General features: G+C 34.6%; 2 protein-coding genes across 2 annotated transcripts; both read right to left on the reverse strand.

Moving 5' to 3' along the window:
• Positions 1 to 623: 623 nt before the first annotated feature.
• LOC140984559 (stromal 70 kDa heat shock-related protein, chloroplastic-like) lies at positions 624 to 5,519 on the reverse strand. The gene is made up of 8 exons (XM_073452073.1): positions 4,818 to 5,519; positions 3,689 to 3,941; positions 2,692 to 2,771; positions 2,397 to 2,539; positions 2,180 to 2,278; positions 1,791 to 1,980; positions 1,304 to 1,702; positions 624 to 1,216 (listed from the first exon to the last, which is right to left on the reverse strand). Exons 1-8 carry the CDS (start codon positions 5,364 to 5,366, stop codon positions 818 to 820), a joined length of 2,112 nt encoding a protein of 703 aa, XP_073308174.1. The 5' UTR covers positions 5,367 to 5,519; the 3' UTR covers positions 624 to 817.
• Positions 5,520 to 6,007: 488 nt separating this feature from the next.
• Positions 6,008 to 12,239, reverse strand: LOC140984560 (shaggy-related protein kinase kappa-like). The gene is made up of 13 exons (XM_073452074.1): positions 12,118 to 12,239; positions 10,114 to 10,346; positions 9,847 to 9,939; positions 9,703 to 9,762; positions 9,314 to 9,586; positions 8,874 to 8,948; positions 8,403 to 8,459; positions 8,159 to 8,299; positions 8,025 to 8,075; positions 7,507 to 7,602; positions 6,942 to 7,025; positions 6,751 to 6,853; positions 6,008 to 6,346 (listed from the first exon to the last, which is right to left on the reverse strand). The coding sequence occupies exons 2-13, from the start codon at positions 10,258 to 10,260 to the stop codon at positions 6,258 to 6,260; spliced, it is 1,269 nt and encodes a 422-aa protein (XP_073308175.1). The 5' UTR covers positions 10,261 to 10,346; positions 12,118 to 12,239; the 3' UTR covers positions 6,008 to 6,257.
• Positions 12,240 to 25,069: the final 12,830 nt, after the last annotated feature.

Genomic DNA, 25,069 nt, shown 5'->3' on the forward strand with positions numbered 1-25,069 from the left:
TGTTTTTTCCCAGCAATCGTTTCTCACGTCGTTCGGTCTCCTTCGCCTCGGAAAACGTCGGCCAGGTGCGTCTTTCCCTTGGTTTTGTTCGAATCTGATGTGCAACATGTAGCAGAATGAAAGAACCACCGAGCATCCCACCTTCCGCATCATCTATCGAATCCAAGTAATCAAACGCCTCACCGATTTCTGAATCCGATGAAAGCGAAAGCTCCCCTTATTCCGTGTACTTCTTCACTTCTCGCTAATTAGTTGTCATCTTCGCAACGTGGGTAAGCTTTAATTGAGGATTAACAGTATAACACTCTGTTTGTAGCTCTTGGGTAGAATCTGGAGCTTGCAACAGCTGTTGGTTGCAAACGGCGCGCGGAATATGAGCGACCTGAGGTTTCCTGATTGCACAAGTTTGCACCCTTTAATGATCGAAGCCGCTGTAACTAATGCCCATGCGAGTAGAGTACGATTGAGAGAAAAGGATTGCAATGATTGAGAGAAAAGGATTGCAAGCAGATGGAGTCGAAGAAGAACGAAGAGAAGGAGAAAACCGAAGCACCCTTGACAGCACAAACTCTTGCTTCGTTGGAGAAAGCAACATAAGAATATTATCTAAAGATTCAATCGTGTGATGAATCAGAGCAACCATATTTCTTATTAGCAAATCTCAAACTGCAGAAACAGTACATTCCAGGGACCGAGTTTCTTTCCCTAAAAATAATACCATTAGACTTCTAACACACTAAATTTTCTCAAACTCGATCCATCCATACCAATATTATATATGAGTCAAAAATAGTGAACAGCATAAATTCGAATGTCCCTACTGGCTATCTGTGAAATCCGCATCAATGACATCACCTTCGGGTCCCTTGTTAGTTGATTCTGATGTGCTAGAACCTCCGCCAGGTGCTGGGCCGGTACCAGGGGCAGCACCTGGTTGGTTGTATAGTGACTGGCCAAGCTGCATAACTTCCTGATTGAGTGCAGCCATAGCTTCCTTTATTGCCTGAGTCGATCCTCCAGATATGACGGTTTTGAGTTCTCCAAGTTTTGCTTCGACCTTCTCTTTTACAGGGGCAGGAACTTTGTCTCCAAGTTCTTTCAACTGCTTCTCCGTCTGGTAAACAACAGAATCGGCCTGATTCTTGGTATCTATGGCATCTCTCTTCTCCTTGTCTTCTTTAGAGAACTTTTCAGCTTCTTTAACCATTCTCTCCACCTGTAGATGTATTCATAATTTCATATACAAGGATTCATCCAAAAAGTAATATGCAAAAGTGTATTTCCTCTCTCCCAAACTTATTACCTCATCACTAGGCAACGTGCTAGCACCCGTAATGGTGATATCTTGCTTCTTCCCAGTTCCCTTGTCAATGGCGATGACAGAGAGGATGCCATTGGCGTCTATGTCAAATTTGACCTCAATTTGAGGAACCCCGCGTGGAGCAGGGGGAATTCCATCTAGACGGAAATTGCCTACAGATTTGTTGTCCCGAACAAACTCTCTTTCACCTTGAAGGACATTGATCTCAACACTCGTTTGACCATCAGCAGCTGTTGAAAATACTTCAGATTTTGAGGTAGGCAAGGTGGTATTTCTTGGAATAATCTTTGTCATTACTCCTCCGAGAGTTTCCAACCCCAAAGACAAAGGTGTTACATCCAAAAGGACGATATCACTGACATCTCCCGCCAAAACACCAGCCTATCCCAATAAAATAAGTGGGAAATCAAATCAGACTAACATTACTCTACCAATATAGAACAGCTAAAAAAAGGATTAGATGGAGTACTTGGACTGCAGCTCCAAGGGCAACAACTTCATCAGGATTCACTGTAACATTTGGGTCCTTTCCAGTCAATTTCTTGACAAGTTCCTGGACAGCTGGAATTCGTGTGGATCCACCTACAAGGATGACCTCGTCTAAATCGCTGAATGAGAGTTTCGCATCACTCAAGGAATTCTGAACAGGTTTTTTAAGCCTGAGAAAGAAACATAATAACTCAAAAGGTTTAAGTAAAATGACAGAAAAAGAGAAAAATAAACCCAACAAAAAGGATCCAGCAAAAGAGAATAAACAGAGAACGGTAACTGGCAGACATGAAAAAAAGATAGAAACAGTTTTTAAAAAAAGAAATTAAATAAAGAAAAAAAGGGAATCAAATTGTGGTCAAAACTCACCTGTCCAGCAGGTCTGAGCACAATTCTTCAAACTTTGCCCGCGTGATAGTGGTTTCAATATGTTTGGGGCCATCTGCAGTGGCAGTAATAAAAGGCAAACTGACCAAAGGGAAGGAAAAATGGTAAGAATTCACTCACACTAAGAATTGCAAAATAGAGTCATGAGAATTCATACACATCAATAGTTTGAAACAATGTCACAAAAACATAAACATGCCTAATATTAGTTTGTGTCAAAGATGACAGTTCCATTTTAGCTTTCTCTGCTGTTTCAGTCAAGCGCTGAAGGGCTTGTTTGTCCTTCAATAGATCTATTCCCTCATCCTTTTTGAAATTTGCAGCAAGCCAATCAACAATTCTCTAGAATTCCAATGGATTTAAAATTATCAGAGCAATAATAAATTAATACAATAAACCAAAGGGACATGTCAGGTAAATGTACTAGTAACAAAATGTGTTAGTAACAAGGGAGGACTGGAAAGTTGTCTTCGGTAAATCAAAGAAAAATAAACCTTGTCAAAGTCATCACCACCAAGATGCGTATCTCCAGAAGTAGAAAGCACCTCGAAAACACCATCACCAACCTCAAGAACTAGCATTGCAGTAGAAGCCAAAAAAACTCATTAAAACCTATGTTGCATATATACGGGTACGGGTATCGTATCAAATACGATACGGAAAATTTTGAAAATATAATACACGATACGACAATTATTAAAAACTATATAAATATCACATATATATATGTATACAAATATAAATTTAGTATTATTAAAAATTTTAGAGATATAAATATATTGTAGAAAGAAAAAAAAAATAATATATATATATATATAGAGTTTTGATATGTTGCACACCTACCGCGCACACTTATGTGAGCACCGANATTCAAAAGTTTTTGAATTTTTTTTGCCGAAACGTGTCTGCGGTGTGTCCTCGCCGTGTCCGACTGGTTAACCCTAAAACAGTCAATGGCACGGATTTTGCCGTATCCGACACGCGTGTCATATCCGTGTTCGATACTTCAGAATTATTTTTTAAGGTGTCCGTGCTACATAGATTAAAACACTGCCAAAAACAATAGTTTAAAACCAAAAATATGAATATACCTGCAACACAACCCTTAAATGCATATCATTCATAAGTAAAAGCTAAAATTCCACAATTATGTTACTCCTAGTATTTGCTACACAGCCTACAATTTCAAAAAAAAAAACCATTGCAGTCACGAATATATGTAATAGATAAACACAATTCAACAGGCCTGAAAGATATTCTCAAAATTGCCAATATAACAAATGCTCAGGTACTTGATCAAACCCAGCTGAAAGCTTGTGATGACACAAAACAAATAGGTCATGCCAGAACAAAAAGTACATCAATTCAACAGAGAATTAAAAAGCATGCACATTGTTTGAATCATATAGAAAAATTTGCTCAAAACAATCACCAACAAAGAACTTTGCTGGAGTTTGCGGCTTAAAGGGAATAAAAAAAACACATACATACCTGAAACATCAAAAGTACCACCTCCAAGGTCAAAAACCAGAATGGTTTCATTGCTTTTCTTCTCAAAACCATAGGCCAATGATGCTGCAGTTGGCTCATTTATAATTCGGAGAACCTCCAGCCCAGCAATACGACCAGCATCCTTGGTTGCAGTTCTCTGAGAATCATTAAAGTATGCAGGAACTGTGACCACTGCTTTTGTGACCTTGTCATTCAAAAACTTCGATGCATCATCCACAAGCTTCCTCAGTACCTACAAACGAAAATAACAAAAGTCACTAGATGAAATTAAATCATATAATCTAACTTTGGCAGTCAAGAATCTGATGCAAAAATATAGAAAATCATCATTTTAGTTTTCTATAACCAAAAAATGAAACAGATCAGTAAAATGCATAGTTTTCAGAATTAAATGGTAATGGTTCTGCTATTTTGTCTGTAAGCACCAATAGACGCAAACTGTTTAGAAGGGAAACAGAAAGCCTGGGAGGTGCTGGAAAATTGATCTTAGAGAAGAACTTCCAGGAAAGAATAAACCATATGCCTTTCCACTATGAATCCATTCTCTATAAAAAGACACCATAAATTAATATGCAGATATCAACACATAAAGCAAAAACATCAAATGCAGAATAATCCTGGTAAATTTCCTTGTTAGACAAAACTACAACAGAGCAGTGAACTTCTCAAGAATGGCCATCTGGCAAGACTACTGTCTCTTAAAGGTCAAGATTATGGGTAATAAAAAAATATAGGATGAAATTTGCACTTGGAGTTTCGTGAATTTAAAGCAATGTAAGTGACTTGAGATGTCTTAAGTCTCTATCAGGTACATGAAATCAAAACAGAAAAATTCTTGCTTTTATTGTGTAGTAATATAAAGGAAAGCCTAGAAGAGCTGATTGATGACCAGAGAGGTGTTACAAATTTAAACTTCACCAACATATTCAACGCATCCAGATTTTCTTCTCAAACATAAAATGAAATAGCAATTCAATCTCGAAATTTAAAACAATCAATTTAGAGCATAAACCAATAAATATTCCAATCCACAATAACTAAATCAGTAAAATAAAAATAAACAGACACATAATTTTTTAAGATAAAAACGGAACTTGTGCGAATATACCTGAGCTGAGATTTCCTCGGCAGCAAACTGTTTCCCAATGGCAGGGCAGTCGAGCTTAACATTCCCATTCTCATCTCTCACGACATGGTACGAAACCTGCTTAGACTCCTCGTCAACTTCTGACATCTTCCTCCCAATAAACCTCTTCACCGAGAAGAAAGTATTTACAGGATTCACCACCGCCTGGCGCTTAGCGATTTGTCCCACCAGCCTATCACCAGTTTTCGTGTAAGCAACGACAGATGGCGTCGTTCTCTGGCCCTCAACATTGGTCACAATTGTGGGCTTCCCACCTTCCATCGCAGCAACAGCAGAATTTGTAGTCCCCAGATCAATCCCAACAACTTTCTCCGCAACCACACGTAGCTGGGAGTTCCTCCGTGAGCTGCTGTTCCTGGGCTTGGTTCGCAACTTCAACCCAAAAGACACCGTATTATTGAGCTTCGTTCCGAAAAACTCGGTTTTAGGAGGATTATTCCCAGCTGTACTAGCAGATGTAAAGTGAGTCGTGGCGCCAAGAGCGTGAATTTGAGCTGCGGAGGATGCCATTTTATCAAAGTAAAGTGAAAAAAGAAAAACCTAGATGTTATTGCGAGCACAAGAGAGATTGGATTTCCTGTTGATCGCAAAAAATGAACCCTAGAAATTGGGAATGTTATGCAGACCGAGAGTTTTGAGGTAAGGGAAGAAGATAAGAGGAAGGGGGGTTTAGAGAGAGAGGGAGAGAGGGTTAGGTGATGACACGTGTACGATATGTAAACGTCTTGATTTTTCTTGGGGTGGGGACGGCGATTGTTAGCCGTCCATTGTTTGGGATCGAAAGGTTTCAGATATTTGGTGTGTAGGCCGAATTTGAGACTAGCAAACTTTGCAAAATTATACAAGTTTAGTATGAGTTTTAAGAGTTAAACTTTATATTTTAAATTTTTACTTTAATTATAATAATTAAATTCAAATACTAAATAAAAATAATAGAAATACCATAAATTTAAAATTAACTAGATAAATTTTTAAGTTCTTAAAAATATGAAGTTATAAAATTTAATAATAGTTGGTACAAATCTATACTATAAGACAAATGAGCTCGTTATTTATAACAAAAAATGAGCTCACTATCGATCAGCACATCATATTTTAAACTCATCATTTACATGTTTCATTTTGTCCAAACGATAGATCTTTCGGCGATATTGCAATTGACTCATATACATGAAAATCTGATACAACAGCTCTGCCTGGGCGCCCTAACATTTTGTCACACCACGATAAATATACATATGACGCCCCGGGTAGATAAGACACACGCAAGTAATAAAAGTCGTCAAGACCACAACATCGGCATGGTACAAGTTAAAACTTGTTTCCTTCGCGTAACAGACGTTAAACTAATCAAATCTGAGCAGTATCGATGAACAGGAGCTGTTGGATTGCATGTACTTTCTATGAGTGGAAGGCCATGAATAAGTTCTGCCTCCTTGCATGCTCAGGGATAAGACGGTTGATGGTCTCGGGAGGTACACGTGAAAGCTCTGCAAACAACAAATGGCATATGGAAACTCAAGATACTCGTAAAAGTATAGTAGATGCAATGGCTTCAATTGTTACATTCTAGCCCCATGGAGAGCTGGCTTGGGTAGGGGGTGGGGGGAAAATCCAAGTAGATCGTTTGACGATGTAAGGATTTTGACACGAAGTGACAGACTACCTCGGCTCGTGTAAGTTACAAATTTCATCAGAAGACCAAAAGTAGACATAATATAAGTTCAGGTCAAGAAAATGCAGTGTAAACGCTCAACTTCAAAAACCACACCAATAAACCTTAAAACGGGGAGGACAAATTGTTTTTCATCTTATGTTGTGCTGCCTGGCGAAATAGTCACCATAAATACCAACTATTCAATGATTCCATATGGCAGTATAAAGTGAAATATACCTTGAGGTTTGAAGTTAAAGAGTGGAGGAAGAGGGCGACCATTTGGAAGTCGGGTGTTTGGATCCCTTAATTCGTCAAAGAAAGGGTGAATACAAGCTTCCAACTGCGATGCGATGAGAAACATATAAGATGTAGATTGACTTCAGATTTTAAAAGGGCTATATCTGGTTGAGAATGAGGATTTAACTTACGGCTGTGCATCTGAGATTTGGCGAGTACTGGAAAAACCGGCATACCAAGTCCACTGCTTCTGGAGGTAGACGCTTCTGGAAGACCTGAAATTGTATGCAGCACATGATCACATAAATGTTTCACTCAAAGCTGGAAATGTTGGAGATGGTTTCTTTTTGGAGGAAGTTCCACATGCAGAAGGTAATGCTCGTTTAAGTTAAAGATAATTAAGCTCCAAATAGGTTTAAATCAGTCACCCTCTTACACACACACACACACACACACACACACACACACATCATCGTCATCATCATCATCATCATAATAGCATATTCTCGCTAGTTGCGTGGTTGGCCTCTTAAATATATATCCGAACATTTTTTTATTTTATGTACCGGCGCCTGCCTCCACAATGACTTACAATATTAATGGCAGCATAATGCATCGAACTGAAATAGAACACTTACTTTTGACCAAATTTTACGAAAGATAGACTGACATATGCATCTAACTGTCTTTAGAGCTTTTTGACTCAAAATATAACTGATGATGGATACAGACAAAAAGAAAGCTTACATAACATACCTTGTGCCAAGGATGTGGTTTAATCTGAGGAAACTTGAACTCGGTATAGTTTGGGTTCATGCATTTGATCTCCTCTCTTGTAGGTGTTCCCAATACCTGTATTGGGTAATGGGCATAAATAATTGGAATTTGAAAAGGTCGGCATGACAATAATTTTTTTATGAAACGGTTTTAAGACGGGTGTTGGAGCAGCATCTTCCGGCACAAATATTGAGTTTCACAGCCAGTACACCAAAATGGCAACATATCAACTCAATTTTAGATTTCCCACCTCATGACCAACGCAAAATTGTCAGTTGTTTTTTTATTTAACAAATATCAAAGTGAACTACATCTTTTGGATTTAAAAAGTTAGCGTCATACAAAAATTTATCCAAATATACCAAGTTTTTGGTCAAGTAAATTGAAAATATCTTGATTTGTAGGATACAAAAAGTTTAGACATTTTGGCACATATATTCCATTCATATAACTTGAAAAAAAAATATAAATCCAACTATCAGTGCAACTGGAATAACCTTAATAATTTCAACAAGTTGATCAACTCCACTCTCCCCTGGAAACAATGGCTGCAAAATCAGAGAGCTACATCTGATTAACTCAAAGAGGCAAAAGAGATTAGAAACATAAGTTTAGACATTCATCACAAAACCTGTCCAAGTAGTAACTCAGCCATTACACAACCAGTTGACCATATATCAATTGCAGTGGTGTATTCTGTGGCACCAAAAATAAGTTCAGGAGCACGGTAATATCTTGAACAGATATAGGATATATTGGGTTCTCCTTTCACCTGTATAATGATACACAGAAATGAGAAACGGCCGACTTTTTGAATGTAAATCAATTATTTTGGCAACGAAAAGCATTAATAATCATCCTGCACAAAGACGTACCAAAACTTTGGCACTGCCAAAATCACAAAGTTTCAGCTGATGCGTGTGCGGATTCACCTGAAAGTAAAATAATATAACTTCAACATCTAAAATTAATGAAAACAGCGTAACAAAAAGAAAACAACTGATTAGCTTATCTCTGACCCTCAACACTATTTAGCAGGACTTAAGGTCATCTTCTATTTTGCCAAGTTGCTGTAATATTTCTAGCTACAGTTTTTGATAAACTTGTATACAAATTATCAGAATTGATAAATTACACTTAGGCATCACTCATTTCCAACATCCAATCAGCCAGAGAACTTTTCATTTTAAAATATAATGCAGCTGGAAAAGAAAGTGACAGTATATATCAGATAGTTCCACACAATAGCATTCAACAAAATGACATAGGGTAAAAAGGTTCTGTGTAATAATGGATGAATTTCCAACCTCGTCGCCCTGATTAAAATAATAGTCACATAAACTTACAAGAAGATTCTGAGGCTTTATGTCACGGTGACAAATACCAACTGAATTATGTATATAAGCAAGGGCTCGGCATATCTGCAGCAAAAGAAATTATTTGTCACGGGTGTGTGATACGTAAAGGAAAAAACTACGCTAGTATATATGTCTATTGTTCACAGATTCGGTAGCTTTCTTAAAAATTCGAACAGATGGAAAATAACAAAAAAAATAAATATTACACCACAAGAATTCATAATGGCTGGCTAAATCCCTATGTTGTAAAAATAAAGATGAACATCAACCAAATCAATCCGATAATCTGGCAATACATTTGAAAGAGATAAAAAAAAATTATGCAAAATTGCAGGAAAAGAATATGTCAATACTCAACAACCATCTCCACGCGAAAGGACAAAGATTCAAGTGCTGCTTTATATAATAATTAAAAGATGATTACATACCTGGTAGGTATAGAGTTTGACATATATTAATGGCATCCTCTGGTTCATCCTGCTATATTGCCGCGTGATACGATTCACAGTTTCAGGAACATATTCAAGGACAAGATTCAAATATAGCTCTTCCTTCTCAGTTGTTGAGAAGAAATAATGTTTTAGGGCTACAATATTAGGATGGTCCAACATTTGCATAATCTGCAACTCCCTATTCTTGTAGCGCTTGTCTTGAAGTACCTTTTTAATGGCCACAATTTCACCAGTCTCCCTGCATTTTGCCTGTTACCAGTAGTTAGAATCATTAAAAAAGAGCACAATGTAGCAGCAAAATACAGGGTAAGTATCTTGACATGCAAAGCGCATGTATATACACAAACCACTGTCATTCAGCTTACTTGAAAAACCACTCCAAAAGACCCAGTTCCAACAACATGTTCTGTGATGTAACTGACAAACTGTAAACCAACACAAAACATCTGTGAATATCAAGAATCAAGTGAGCAAGCAAAGTAAACTTCTTGACAGCAATCTCAACCAACCTGCTTCGACTGACCATTTCGACCACCAATGGCAGTCCTTATGATGTGACCTGCTTCAGCACCCACACCATCAATGATATCTGGCTCACTATCCTGCAATATAAAGGACACTTCCCAGGTCAAGTTTATCAAAAGCCGTCAACATCACCCACTACAGGTCTAAAACTAAGGTTTATGAGAAAAGATACTGAACCATCGACATGATAAAGAATTCCAAAAAGCACAAACAAGTAAATGCATGAGTATTGGAAAATTATTTGAGCTCACATTATCGTTGTCTAGGTCAACTCTATCCCTCAATCTCATGTCATTCATCTCCCTTCCCAGCCAGTCAACTGAACTGTTCGATACCTTGAAGCCATTTGCAGATCTTGAACTGCCAGCTCCTCCAAGCCCCAGGCCAGCAGATGCCATGAGTAAGCCTAAGGAATATCAAGGTACTAATACGCTCTCCAATAGTTGAGGATGTGATGTTCCATCTCAACAACACCAGCCTTTACCTGGATACAGTGAGGAAGTCCAAGTCAGTTTAGCTAAACGGACTTAGAAGAACATGGACCAATCACTCAGGTTTAAATTACAGAATAGTGAAATCTAGGCGGGAAAATAAGCAAGTTCAATATTTCTTCAGTATAATCAAAAAATTACTACAAAACATGCAAATAGGAGGAAAAAAGGGTTCTCTCTTGTGATCATGTAATCAAAACTTTGAACACCTATAAAAACTATAACATAAAATAACTGAACCAGTAATAAAGAGAGAACGCAATTCCATGAACTATAGTTAACCGCGTAACAAATACAGGTGGGTTGCAGCAACATTAATAATACTTAAGATCATTAGCTGTATCTAACTGACTTTGGCTCAGTGCAGGATACTATTTTTGAAATTTATTATGGATTCATGCTTTAATTTTGCATAACACACAATTTTGAGAAACAGGGAATACATGTGTAAGATTAAATACCCCCCAGACAAGAAGCAGTATCTTGCCTGCTTTTGTTGGTCACAGTAAAAAAGTTTGATTACATACCACCTTTGATATGAAACAATTGCCAAATAATTGCCAGACAGCATGCGGTATTCACGGAATAACATAATTTTAGATGAATTTGTTTTGAATGCTGTACATAGATTCCCACATGACTGTTAGACTTTCTATTTTGACCACTTGATGTAAATAACATGATGTCCAGGTTGTGTAAAAGAATCTAAGTTATAAACTATGTTTCCCTTTTCTTCTTTCCACTTGATACTGGAATCAGCATTCTTAGAGCTTCATGATAGCCCAAGTAAGAACTATGCTAACAGCAAATCAACCAGATTGTTGAAAACTCTGCTTTATTCATTAACTCTTTCTATTATTTTTTCAGATTATCATCCAGGATGAATAAACAAACCAAAGAAATTGAAGTACTAGTTAACATTGAAATTATGATAAACGATGCTTGACTCATTTAAGGCTTACCAAATTAAGGAAGTTGGATAGAGACAAACTCCTTAGACTAATAGTAAGCGACTAGATAACAACAAATTTAAGCAACCTGAAGTTCAACCAGATAAAAGCTTCTTCGGGTATGGCGTTAACCAGAACTAATTAATTAATCAGGTCTACTTTAAAGTACCTATCAGTCTATCACCTTATATTAATCATCTCGGCTCAATTCGTAAAGGTGGTGGTTCCTCTGAACCAAAAGCTGTATACTTTCAAGTAAAAGCAGAGTCATACAAAGAGCATAATATACCTGTTCTTTTATCGCTCAAATACTCAAAAACTCAGCTCATTACCATGTTAACGCTCACATCATAAAAGAAATCTCGACAGATTCCATAAAACACCATAATATAACCACAGATCCTATAATCTCTACATCTTTTTGCCCAAATTTGTTTGGCTACCTAACACGCGCATACGCTCAATCAATGAAGAGACGGTTACATCTAATTTCAAGCTTATGGCGCACTAAACTAACCTAATTGTTAGATCTAACTCCAGCAGCACAGTTGTCTTCAATCTCAAGATCTTCATATTCAAAAAAGGCCAAAGAAAACTAATCACAAACACAACAACGGTCACGAAGCATAAAAACGAATACAAACAAAGAATAAGTCCCCTAACCTGGATTGAGACCCAGGAATAAATTCGAAGCAGATCACAAGCATTAATCTTCTTAACCTTCCCTTCCGCAACTCCAATCAATTCCGCTGGAGGATAACACACTCGATTATTTACACTAACAAGAAGTAATGCACAGGAATTTTGATCATACCTGCTTTTTTCAACAATTATCTCCCTTTCTCTCACTACTCCTCCGGTTCCTCTCTATATCTATCGATGGATGAGAGTGTATGTATATGCGTGTACTTAGCATTGAAGCTGGTGTTGACTGTTGAGTGAGAGTGAAATAAGACAAAAAAAGGGGTAAGTGTTACAGTGTTGCAGGTCTATATTAAGTTCGGTGCACCCAACCAATCAGACCACTGCTTGTTCATGTTCTTGTACTTTCATGATCTCTCAGCTTTCCTTCCATCTTTAAAGCAAAAAAAAAAAAGGGATAAAAACAAAGGATAATATTTTAATCAAATTGCAAAATGATTAACTAACAAGATCAGATTTTATTTAAGATGGTTTCAAAAATATTTATTCTTGAGACCGAATGATCTGGTCTATATTTATAGTGAAAAATAATATTTTCCATTGGTCAGATGGGATAGAAGATTTATCTCGCAAAATTTATTTTGTGAGAGAATTTCATAAGAGATTTTGTAAAAGATAATAGATAAATTTAAAATTTTTATATTTGACAAATCGAATGTTTTTAATGACTTGTGTGAGACGGTCTCACAGGTCATATTTTGTTATACGGATCTCTTATTTGAGTCATTCATGAAAAAATATTACTTTTTATGCTAAGAGTATTACTTTTTATTGTGAATATCGGTAGAGTTGATTCGTCTTACAGATAAAAATTAATGAGACCGTCTCACAAGAGACCTACTCGAACAAATATAAACTAAAAATGTGAAGGTGTTTGATTAATCGTATATCAATTTTCTATTTCTCAATCATTATGAGGCTTAAATATTTTATTATATCATAGATCGATGATTAAAGTTAGTTAAATCTTTTATTAATGATTTATATATAAATATATTTGTATTATAGTTTGTCTAGTTATGTGAAATTATTTAAATAAAAATAAAAGATTTATGCAAGAAAAGAAAAACAATTTGTGGATGTCCCAATGTGATGCAAGTCATGTTCCTTAGACAAAACATTGGTATCCTTTCAAATAAACGACACGTGGCAATGTTTTGGTGGTTAATGACCACCAAATTAGAGTGGGCCCAATCAGATCTTATCAATAGTCAAATTGAGGCTTCGTATTTTACTCCTAAATCAACAACTATATCTCCAAATTGGGGGGGAAAAAAAACCAATCTTATCCCTTTTTTAAACTTTCTTGTAAAATAATATTTTTTAAGACTCACTCCATTTTTCATATCAATATTTTCTCAAACGAACATCTCACACACTGAGTTCGTCAGCACGATTTATTTGGTTAAATTGATTTGCAAATTATTGCAATGAAAAACTTATCTAGTGTACATCTAACGACTACATATTTTTACTTAATTATTTTTTTTAGAAAGAAAAAACAATGGTTTCGAGTATTTTAATTATAAATTTATTCGTTCTCTCCTTGATCTTGTTGTCCCTCTTTTGACTGACTAGGGGATTAGGGTGATGTGATGATCGGTTACATTTAGTCAAAAGAGGATTAGGGTGTTGTGATAGGCTACATTTAGCATCGTTTTGTTTGATTAGTCTTTTTGATTGATTAGTGAAGTGTTTGCAATCATGATTAAAAAAAATGTTTTTTGTTTTTTAACTTAAAAAAATGAAAGAAAAGATAATTTTTATGCATATTATGTGTTATTTTCTCATTAATTTGAACCAAATCAAAAAGCTGATAAAATGCTGATTTTGTTTTTATAAAACGATTCTAATAAAAAAAATTAATATTATAATCAGTTATTTATCAAACATTAGTCACCTTTGATTTTGTGTTTTTCACTTTTGTTTTCGTTCATTATTTGCTTCTGATTTTTCTCCACTTCTTCATAATTTGTAAATTTAATCGATTCTACAAAAGACATAATCTTTTGCAAACACCCTCTAGATTTGCTCTTGATCTTGATATTAATCTTGTTTTGACAATTTATTTTCAACATGATCGGGAAACCAATAACATAATTTCATTTTTCGAATTCTAATTTTTATTCGAAACATATATTACATTAATGAAAGGATTCAAAATTAACTCCAATAATATATGATGGAAATTTTCTAGCACAATAATTTAGAACAATTAAGTTTATCCAATTTGTGGTATTAAAGCAATTGTACAAGACATGTTTTAATATAGTGTAACAAGTACAGTTATTGTTCCCACAAAAATTGATATATCAAAAATTTATTTCAAACACAATTCTTTTGTTAAATAAAATGATAAGTAAATGAATTAACCACTATGTCAAGTTGTATTAATCTAATTAAAAAAAATACAATAACCAAGTCTCCTTATGTTATTTAACAATTACAGTTGTATTAGCGAATAGTGAAATCATCTAGCTTTCGATTTTCAGTTTATGATTATCAACATGTACCCAACCTCATGTACATATGCAAGTTGTAGATTCATGGATTATGTTATCTATCATGTTATAAAATCTCTCATCGGTTTTAATTACAACACATGAAACCACTTCGAAGTTGTTCATGCTCCAAAGATGCAATGAAACACAATAACATAATCAATTATGCTGAAAAACAAAATTCAATTATCAAAAAGAAATTAAAACATAGCTTTTTGAGGTATGATCTCATAAATCCTAACTAAAAGGAAAGAAAAAAGAAGAAAACGTTGTGTTGAGTTCTTGTTCTTCGCCTCTCTCTTATGCGACTCGTGTTCTGTGTGTTCTAATCTCTTTTTCCGGCTCTCTTTGTAAGCACGATGTTGATATCTTTCCTGCTAGGTCTTTCTTTTACAGATGCACCTAGAATCCTCAAAAACTATCCTTTTTGTTTAATAATTCAAGCATATCTTTTTTCCTTATCGTGTCGCGCTGGGGATGTCATTTTTTCCCTCTCTAGCGCAGTCTATTCTGCCCACAGAAGAAATTTTCTTCAGGTTGTACTGGGGTCGTAATTTTTTACGGCCCTAGTACGAACTCTGCTTACCGGTTTTCGTTACTCCATCTTGAGTTTGTCTTTTTGTTATTTTTTCCTATAAAACAACCAATTCAAGTGAGCAGTGACCCACATATGCAAACCATGAAATAAATTAACAAAATACAGACACGATACGATAAAAACATGCAACAACAGATTCAAAACAACGTGAAATGATACGTAAAATCGACATTTTTCAACCTCCCCATACTAACCCTTTGTTCGCCATCGATATAAGCAAAATAGGATACAAGACATAAATAAAAACAAAATAAAATTCAATTCAGTGCCTCAACAAATTTTCTGACATAATTCCTAAATATCAAAGCACAATACAAGTCATCGCACATCTATTTAAATTTACACATTACATTTTTTACTTGAACATGAATATTTGTGTATGTTGTGTTGTTCCTAGTAGCATGAATTTCAAGTAGACTTCATTCACACGATTTCAATACAATTCAATTGATATGTTAGTGTAAGCATACCTATCACACAACCTCTTTTCCACTACATACTAACCAGCAAACAAAAATCACTAGGACTTTCCAAGTATATATCGTGGTTTAGGTGTGTGAAACCGAAGAAAAAATCGGATATTCATTATGAATGGAATAGAAAGATCAATATCGAATTATGCATAATCAAATTTTTCATATGATATCCTTTTATTCCATGCATTCTCCTTTTTTATCATTGAATTATTTGGAATCAAATTTTATTCCTTTTTCTTTCAGGCTCCCACTCACCTTACATTCTTCTTATTTAAATTTATTTTTACATGAAACTATTTCCACAAGTGCACTTTAGATTCACATGTGTACTCCCTTAGCAACAAGAAACAAGAACTCAATGCGAGAACTAATCAAAATAAAAATGATGTAAAATCTCAAGTAGCGTCTGATTTTTAGTCATCGACTTGACCCTCAGAAACACTCATCATAAATCGATTGATGCCCAAAGTAAGAGTCATATGACACCATGTATGGTTCTTGATTACATATGCCTCAAGTTTGGCTTGATGTATACATCGTAAGCTCATCTCCTCAACAAAATATGGCTTTGAATAATATGCATGAGATGAGAATATCAGTGTTAGCTCTCGAAGAACAAAATCTATTAAGGTCAGTGATGAAGAACAAAATCTATTAAGGTCAGTGATGGTGGAGCGGATGGATTCGATGTATATGTGATTGATATAAATCTCACTCCGCTTGACCTTGTTTTTTTAGCTGCTCCAACATAATTGGTGGTACATCTTCATCAGATAGTTCTTCCAAATTTCACGCGGATGACGTTCAACAACTGACGAAGGCTCAAACATCTATAGATTTTGGTTTGTTGCAGATCACTCTCACAACCTTGGTGGTTTGAGTTATTGTCATCAAACCAAACTAGGTCGATCACTATTTAAATACCTCGCTTCACTTCACCTTCTCGGCGACCCTCGAAAACTGATGATATGAACTCTTCTGTATGACACCTAGAAGTTGTCATATTTTCTATGTATGCCTCAGTTGATGCAATATATTTTTTTCACCATAATTTTGAGTCAATCCATGATCAATTCAAAACTATCTTCATCATCATCTTGATAATCGAACGGTTGGTTCATAAAATATGGGTAATTAATTTCTTGGGGTATTGGAGGCTCCAACTATGCAGTGAAAAGTCTCAATACTGAGGATAGTCAAATTCCGCCATATCATTGATCAAGTGTATTATATCATCATTATCTTGGCTAAATATGAGACTATCAATTGCCAGAGATTCATTGATTACCTATCTTCGTGTCACTACATCCAAATCATTGAGGAAAATTGTGTTAATAAAATATTTAAAACAATCATGATATCAAGAGATGTTTGCTAAATTATTAAATCTTTCTCATGCTAAGTAGAATGATTCTTCATGTTTTTGGGCAAAAAATTTGAATACTTGTTGATGGAATATCTCGAAGTATTACATAAGAAAAAATCTTGCAAAAAATAATAATAAAAAATGGTATATCACGTAGGAATGAAGTACAATAAAAAAAACTAACTAAAAAAGTAATGAAAAGTAAAATTTGCTAATTTCAATCCTCAACAACGGCGACAAAACTTGATTGAGTTTTTCTAACATAATAGTTAAGAACAATTAAATTTTTCCAATTTTCTCGATATTACCTCAAGTGTACGGGTCCAATTTATGGATGTCAATGAGCCATGTCTAAACCCGGCCCTAGATTAAACCTGATAAAATGGGCCCAAAGCCGATATGAGGCGAGTCCAGTTAGCCGGGTCCATTCCTCAAGTATGTATATGTATATACAATATTAATAATATAATTATATTTTTAATATTAAAAAATAAATATTGTTGTGTTGAGAAACACAAGAAATCTTGATTTTGATGATAATAAAAACTTGTTATTGTGTTTCTAATATTTACTCAAGTATGAAGTTGCTAGTTCAAGTTGGACGCTGAAACTCGAAATCAACAAAGTTGAAAATCTGGCAAGCTGTAATCTTATGATGATATCTCACAAATTGGTGATGAAAATGACAAGCCGCCAAAACGACTTAAGAGAAAACTCAATTTTACACAAGTCATATTCCACAACAGCTCAGTTGGTTTGAAATTTATCTAGGCGAAATATTAGTCGCAAAATCGACCTGATGGAAATGGAATCAACAATCAGCTCAGTATGACTAGTTCTAGTATATTAGTCATATCTCCCAGCTCGTTTATGCAAATAGAATGATTAAGTATGCGTTACAAATATAAGAGAATGATCTACAAATTATCTTTACAAGCGAAAGTTTGACTCGATTTGAAGAAGCTAGCTGATAAACCATGATACAGTTCCTTGTTCTGCACTGAATGAAGAACAAGTTCTAGATTGCCAATAGTTTGATATGTCGAGCATATCTCTATTATACGAACTTGGAATTGAGTAGTTATTGATTACATATAAAGCTAAGATAAAGGGATACAACTTCCATAGCACTTTGCCCAGAAATCAATGACTGAAGAATTGTATTCAAAAGAATAGGAAATCTCGACTTGGTTCAGCTCAAGTCAGACCAAACTGATCGGACCATATCAGACCAAGCTAATCTGATGGCAGATCAGATCAGATCATCAACAGCCCAGTTTCGCAAAATGGCCAGAAATGCGAATTTGACTGTTACAATATCAGAATCCATACATAATCTTTGCAAATTGTAATATTATTTTATCTAACGTCTATATCATTATTGGAGGTCATAATACAACATATTGAAAATAAAATACAAGTTTTGGAAGAGAATTCAAAGCATGGGCATCCTAAACGAAGAAATTAGCTCAAATGAGAGCAAGTGCAAGTGTGATGATACATTTGATATATACATATACTATAAAATTTCTCACACACATATACATGAGAGTTGAGATTCAAAGTTTATATGAGTGAGTCTTCACACAAAGCCATTAAATATTGTGTTTGTAGTGAGACGATAAACATTATGCGGATTGTAAGGTTGCGACCTACAATCGAGTGTGCTAAGAGTTTCAATTAGGTATTAGATAAGTCCTAAGTTGAAACAAGTTTGTACATGAAACTGTATAAATCAAAGTATTATAGTGAATCATTCCTAGGTGGAAGAAGGGGTGATATAAAAATTATTAATCTCCGAATATCCATAAATAAATTTGTGTCTATTTACTTTTTTTAAGATGTATTTTTGAAACATTTTATGTATTATTCAAATATCAAAATATTGCATATCAAGCATTTTGTAAAGTGTTTCAACCAAAAATGTTTTCAGATAATCAACTTGAATATCTTTTAAATGATTTCAAAATGTTTAATACGAGAAATTATTTTGAATTTCTTCATCTTGGTTTGAAAACCAAACTCGATTTAATTTCTTGTTATTCAATATTTCAAGAACCGAGTTATTGTAAATTAACGATTTTCCCCTTATCGATCCTATCAATTGGCATCAGAGCGGATTTCTCTTGAAAAAGCATTTTGAACTGATTTTGATGTTTGAAATTAAAATTTTCATATTTTTCTAACATATATATGCCAAGATGAATTTGCAAGTATCTTGCAACAACTGTGGGAAAAATGATTTAACTCGTTGCTCGAGTGTTGAAATGACAAACTGCTTTTTGCATAATAAACTAGACTTGTAGATGATTGTAGTGATATAAAATTTTCAGCCTAGTCACGCTCGAGGGAAATTCGTTTATCCATTAAATTCAAACCAAGTGTGCTAACACAAAAATTACGCTATGGAGAAATTTTGTTTGTTAGTACTCTACTTTTATCAATTTCAAACTTTCAAAAATATAAGAGGAGAGCTAATTATAATTTTAAGGGGGAGATTGATTTTAAATATTGAGGGGGACAAAAATTTTGTACTTAAATTGTTTTAAAAAATATGAATCTTTGATTCACACAAAAATGAGATAAATATGTTAGATGAAATTATTGTTTATCCAAGTTTTGTGATCATAAAAAAAAGGAGAGATTGTTGGGTTGAGAAACACAAGAAATCTTGATTTCGATGATAACAAAACTTGTTATTGTGTTTCTATCATATTTACTCAAGTGTGAAGTTGCTAGCTCTAGTTGGAAGCTGAAACTCAAAATCAGCCAAGTTGAAAATCTGGCTAGGTGCACTATTTTGATGATATCTCACATCTCGGCGATAAATGACAAGCCGCCAACATGACTAAATGGAAAACTCAATTTTTCACAAATCATATTTCACAACAGCTCAGTTGGTTCGAATTTTATCTAGGCAAAATACTATCACAAAATCGAGCTAATGGAAACAGAAACAACAATCAACTCAGTCCGACTAATTCTTGTATATTGGTTATATCTCTCAGCTAGGTTATGAAAATGGAATGATTCATTATGAGTTACAAAGATTAGAGAACGATTTATTTATTATATTCACATGTCAAAGTCTGAATCAGATTAGAGGAAGCTGATAAACTGTGATAAATTAGTTGGTTCTGCACTGAATGAGAACAAGTTCCAGATTTCCAACAGTTTGATATTTCGATAATATCTCTCTCGTACGAACTTAAAATTAAGTAATTCTTGATTTTATGAAAAGTTGAGCGAAAGAGATACAACTTTCATGGCTATCACTTTACTCACAAATCGATGAATCAAGAGTTATATTCAAAAGAACAGAACAACTCGACTTGATCATCTTGACTTGGTTCAGCTCAAGTCAGACCAAATAGATTGGACTAAATCAGACCAAGCTGATTTGATGGCAGATCAGATCAGAACATCAACAGCCCAGTTTCTCAAAATGGCCAGAAATACGAATTTGACTGTTGCAATATCTGAATCTATATACAACCTTTGCAAATGGTTATATTCTTGTATTTAACGTCTATATCATTATTGGAGGTAATAAATGCAACATATTAAAAATAGAATACAAGTTTGGACGAGAATTCAAAACATGGGCAGCCTAAACGAATAAATTAGCTAAAACGAGAGCAAACCCAAGTGTGAGAATACATTTGATATATACATACATGGTAAAATTTCTCACGCACAATCAATCACACATGTACATGAAAGTTGAACTTCAAAGTTTAGACGAGTGAATCTTCACAAAAAACATTAAAAATTATATTTGTAGTCTTAGAATAAGAGACATTAAATATTATGCGGATTGTGAGGTTGCGGCCTACAATCGAGTGTGCTAAGAGTTTCAATTAGGCAATAAATAAGTCCTAAGTTGAAATAGGCTTGTACAAGTATTTGTATAAGTCAAAGTTTTCTAGTTATTTCTTTCTAGGTTGGAGAAGGGGTGACATATGAATTATTAGTCTTCAAACATCTATAAAAAAATTTGTGTCTATTTATTTATTGCAATTAATTATTGTTACTGTTTTTAAGATACATTGTTGAAGTATTTTATGTGTTCTTCAAATACTAAAATATTGCATATAAGTGTTTGATAAAATGTTTCAACCAAAAGCGTTTTTAGACATTCAACTTGCATATATTTTAAATACTTTCAAAGTGTTTAATACGAGAGACTATTTTGATTGTCTTCCACTTGGTTTGAAAATCAAATTCGATTTAATTTCTAGGTGTTCAATATTTCAAAAATCAAACTATTATACCTTAACGATTTTTCCTCGTTCAATCATATCAAATATCTTATTAATAATTTTATTTTAGAATATTTTAATATTGAAATATTTTTTTCTATTATGATGTAAATATATAATTAGATTTTTTTATAATTAATTAGTAATGGAATAAAAATTGATATATTTTAATTTGTGATAATAATTTTTATTTTTAAATATTATGAATATAAAGTTGAAAAATAATTTTAGCGATTAATTAATTTTTAAACATTTTTATTTTGTATTTTTTTTAAAAATGGGGGGTATGTAGGACGGGACAGGTCTCGTGTTTGGCCAAATCCGTCCCGTTGTCATCCCTAGTCAAGTTTTAATATAGTGTAACATGTAACAGTATCGTTCTAACATAGATTAATATATCGCAGATTTACCTCAAGCAAAATTTCTTAGTTAAATAAAACGATTAAGTGAATGAATTAACAAACTAAATTAACACATGAAACAAACACAATAAAAATAATATAAATTAAAATAATAAACAAATAGTTGTTAGCATTTTAGTTCTTCTACCTCTTAATCTTTTCTAATGATTGAATTTCAATTATTAAATCATGTTTTTGACATAATTTCCTAATCTATCAATACATTATGTCAAATTATATTAATCTAATTAAAAAAAAACAATAACCAAGTGTCTTTATATTATTTAACAATTGCTATCGTATTAATGAACCGTTGAATCCTTTAACTTTCAATTTTCATTATATGACTATCAACATGTACCAAAACTTATATGAGTATGCAAGTTGTAGATCTATGGATTATGTTATATATCATGTTATAAAATCTCATGTCGGTCTCAATTACAACACATGAAATCACTTCAAAATTGATCATGTTCCAAAGATGAAATAAAAACACAATACTGTAATCAAATATTCTTAAAAAACAAAATTCAATCTCAAAAAAGAAATCAAAACATTGATGTTTAAGGGTAAGAGCTCATAAATCCTAATTAAAAGAAAAGATACAAGGAGAAAACACTGTGTTGAGTTCTTGTTCTTCGCCTCTCTCTTGTTCGACTCTTGTTCTTTGCGTGCGGTTCTTTTTTCTTGCTCTCTTTGTGCGTATGATGTTGATATCTCGTCTTCTAGATTTTTTTTTTTTATAGATGATCCTTAGAATCCTCAAAAACCATCCTTACTTGTTAAAAAATCCGAGAGTTTTTTTTTTCTTATCGCGTCGTGCTAGGGTGATCATTTTTTTTCCTAGCGCGACCCACTCTATCCGAAAACATTTTTTTCTTACATACTCTGTTGGAACAGTTTTTTTTACCTCTCTAGCACAATCTAATCTGCATACATAAAAAATTTTCTTCAGGTTGTGTTGGGGTCATATTGAAACATTTCATGTTCGCAATTTTGATTTTGATGTTAACAAAACTTATTATTTTGTTTCTAACAAATTTACCTAAGTGCGCAGAAAGCTATCAAGCCAAAACTGAAGCTATCGAGACACAAAATGAAAGCGCCAACTGATTGCCCAAACCGAACCCGTTCAACTGATATATCAAAGACCAGTTCAATTGAATGTCCAGTTGATAGGTAGTTCAGCAGAAGACCTTCAAAAGCCCGACTAGCTGATGAAGAGCTCAATTGATGAAGAGCCCATTTGACCAGTTCAACTGAAGCAGTGGAATCATTTAAGCTGACGAGCCAACTGATTTCACCAAACCAATTCAAGACCAGTTCAGAGCATCAGCTAGGAGCCGATCAGTTTGCAGATCACGAAAAGCTTATCTAAGTGGAATCCAACTATGCACATTTAAGAAAATCAATTGTCCAGTCAAAGGACAATAATGAACGTTGCAGCAGAGCTTAAAGTCAAGACGTTCCAAAATCGCTGTCAGAAAGGACAAGACACAAATATCAAAGAACGGATTCAAACTGCAACGAACATATTTGACGAGTCTTGATGAACGGCCTCGAAGCCTCTATAAATACAAGACCAAGACCATCAACAAAAGAAACACATAAGTGTGTGTGAAAAGAAAAAGGGCACGCTCAACTCATATCAGCTTACAAGAAGCAATCAGCTCAAATCTGAGGGAACACTTCAAATTGTTATCTGCTTAGATTAGAAGCACTTTTCTCTCAGTGTGTGAGAACACTTTCGTATCAGTACTCTCTCTCACACACACACACATCATCACTCACATATACAGAGAATAGAGCGTATTGAAAAGTTGACTGAGTCTTGCACAAAGACATTAAACTTGTGTATGTAGTCTTTAACACATAGACGTTAACAAGTGTTGGCTGGAAGGTGTTGCCTTCAGTCTAGGCTAAGAGTTCAGTGAGGCAGTAACGTAAGTCCTAAGCTGAGTGTGTTTGTACAAGGTATTGTATAAATCAAAGTCTTCTAGTAGATCTTATCCAATGTGGTAGAAAGGTTGACGTAGGAGCAGTTGAAGTCTCCGAACATCCATAAATATATCTTGTGTACTTAACTATTTAACTATTGTTTTCAAACTGATTTGATCAGTTCGAGCTGTTATCATTTGAGTTCTCACCATAATTGAACTGATACATGCATGAACCGATCCCTCTTATTTCAGTTATTCAGTTCACACAAGGTAAAATGCTTTCAAATTAATCAGCTTTCTTAACGAATGATTATTTCGAGTGTCTTCCGCTTGGTTTAAAACAAAACTCGATTTAATTCATCGGTGTTTACATTCTTAGAACACGAGCTATTGAAGCTAATTGAAAATATTGTGGTTGAAGCACCTTCGTAGGTGCCAGAACCGATCCCATCAGGTCGTCATTTTTGAAAGCCCTATCACAACCTTTGTTGCTCAACTTTTGTTACTTCATCTCGAGTTTGACTTTTTGTTACTTTTGTCTATTAAACAATCAGTTTAAGTGAAGAGCGACCCATATTCATAAATTATGAAATAAATAAACAAAATACGGACACGACACCAACAAACATACAACAATATATTCAAAATAAAGCGAAATAACACATAAAATCGACACTTATCAATATATCATCTGAGGGAGTGGAGACACCCCACTCTCAAACATGTATTCAGCATCTTTATTTGTATAGGTTTGGACAATAAATTATCCGAGTTTCATCCACGTCTAGAAAAAATTATATTCTGAAAAAAAAATTGATAATTGAATGAGTAATTTTATCGCATTATTTATACGAATCATATGTTAATAACTTAATCATGGCCCCACACAATTTTTAGTTAAGGTCCAAATGTGTTGCATGATAATAACTTCTTGTCCAACATATGAATCTAATAAAAAAATGTCACGTCCCGAGCCCAGGCCCGTTGCTGCGTGACTGCACAATGGGCCCCTATAGCAACTACTTCGTATTCGTCTTCGCTTTACGAAAATGATTAACACAAGTTGCTATAGAAGTCCATTGTAAGCCCAGTATAAACTCATTTTAAATCTTTAATTTGTAAGATGTGGGACAAAGTTATCACAATCACCCATTTTTCAGAACGTGATGTTTTCATCGCGGTCTGACCCCTCGATCCACCAGCGTTTAGAATCTAGAGGTGCCTCCTACAGGTTCAAGAGGTGGCTCCCGTCATGTAGCACTTTGCCCCACAGGTTCAAGAGGTGGCTCCCATGCACGTAGCACTTTGCCACGCATAGCACTTATTTCACGGTGTTCCATGATGGTGACCGGCTCTGATACCATTCTGTCACGCCCCGAGCCCGGGCCCACAGCTCCCACAGCTGCGTGACTGCACAATGGGCCCCTATAGAAACTACTTCGTATTCGTCCTCGTTTTACGAAAATGATTAACTCAAGTTGCTATAGAAGTCCATTGTAAGCCCATTATAAACTAAA

Source organism: Primulina huaijiensis, chromosome 9 (genome assembly GCF_012295235.1).
Source record: "Primulina huaijiensis isolate GDHJ02 chromosome 9, ASM1229523v2, whole genome shotgun sequence".
NCBI lineage: Eukaryota > Viridiplantae > Streptophyta > Magnoliopsida > Lamiales > Gesneriaceae > Primulina > Primulina huaijiensis.

What these genes read in the sequence shown, in the direction of transcription:
- LOC140984559 (XM_073452073.1), bottom strand. Translation starts at nt 5,366, where the DNA reads ATGGCATCCTCCGCAGCTCAAATTCACGCTCTTGGCGCCACGACTCAC. An exon ending in TGGTACTTTTGATGTTTCAG is followed by an intron (nt 2,772 to 3,688) that starts GTATGTATGTGT and finishes CTGCAATGCTAG; the next exon opens with TTCTTGAGGTTGGTGATGGT. An exon ending in GTGGTGATGACTTTGACAAG is followed by an intron (nt 2,540 to 2,691) that starts GTTTATTTTTCT and finishes TTGGAATTCTAG; the next exon opens with AGAATTGTTGATTGGCTTGC.
- LOC140984560 (XM_073452074.1), bottom strand. Translation starts at nt 10,260, where the DNA reads ATGGCATCTGCTGGCCTGGGGCTTGGAGGAGCTGGCAGTTCAAGATCT. An exon ending in TTGGCAGTGCCAAAGTTTTG is followed by an intron (nt 8,300 to 8,402) that starts GTACGTCTTTGT and finishes ATCATTATACAG; the next exon opens with GTGAAAGGAGAACCCAATAT. An exon ending in CTTTAACTTCAAACCTCAAG is followed by an intron (nt 6,347 to 6,750) that starts GTATATTTCACT and finishes TGTTGTTTGCAG; the next exon opens with AGCTTTCACGTGTACCTCCC.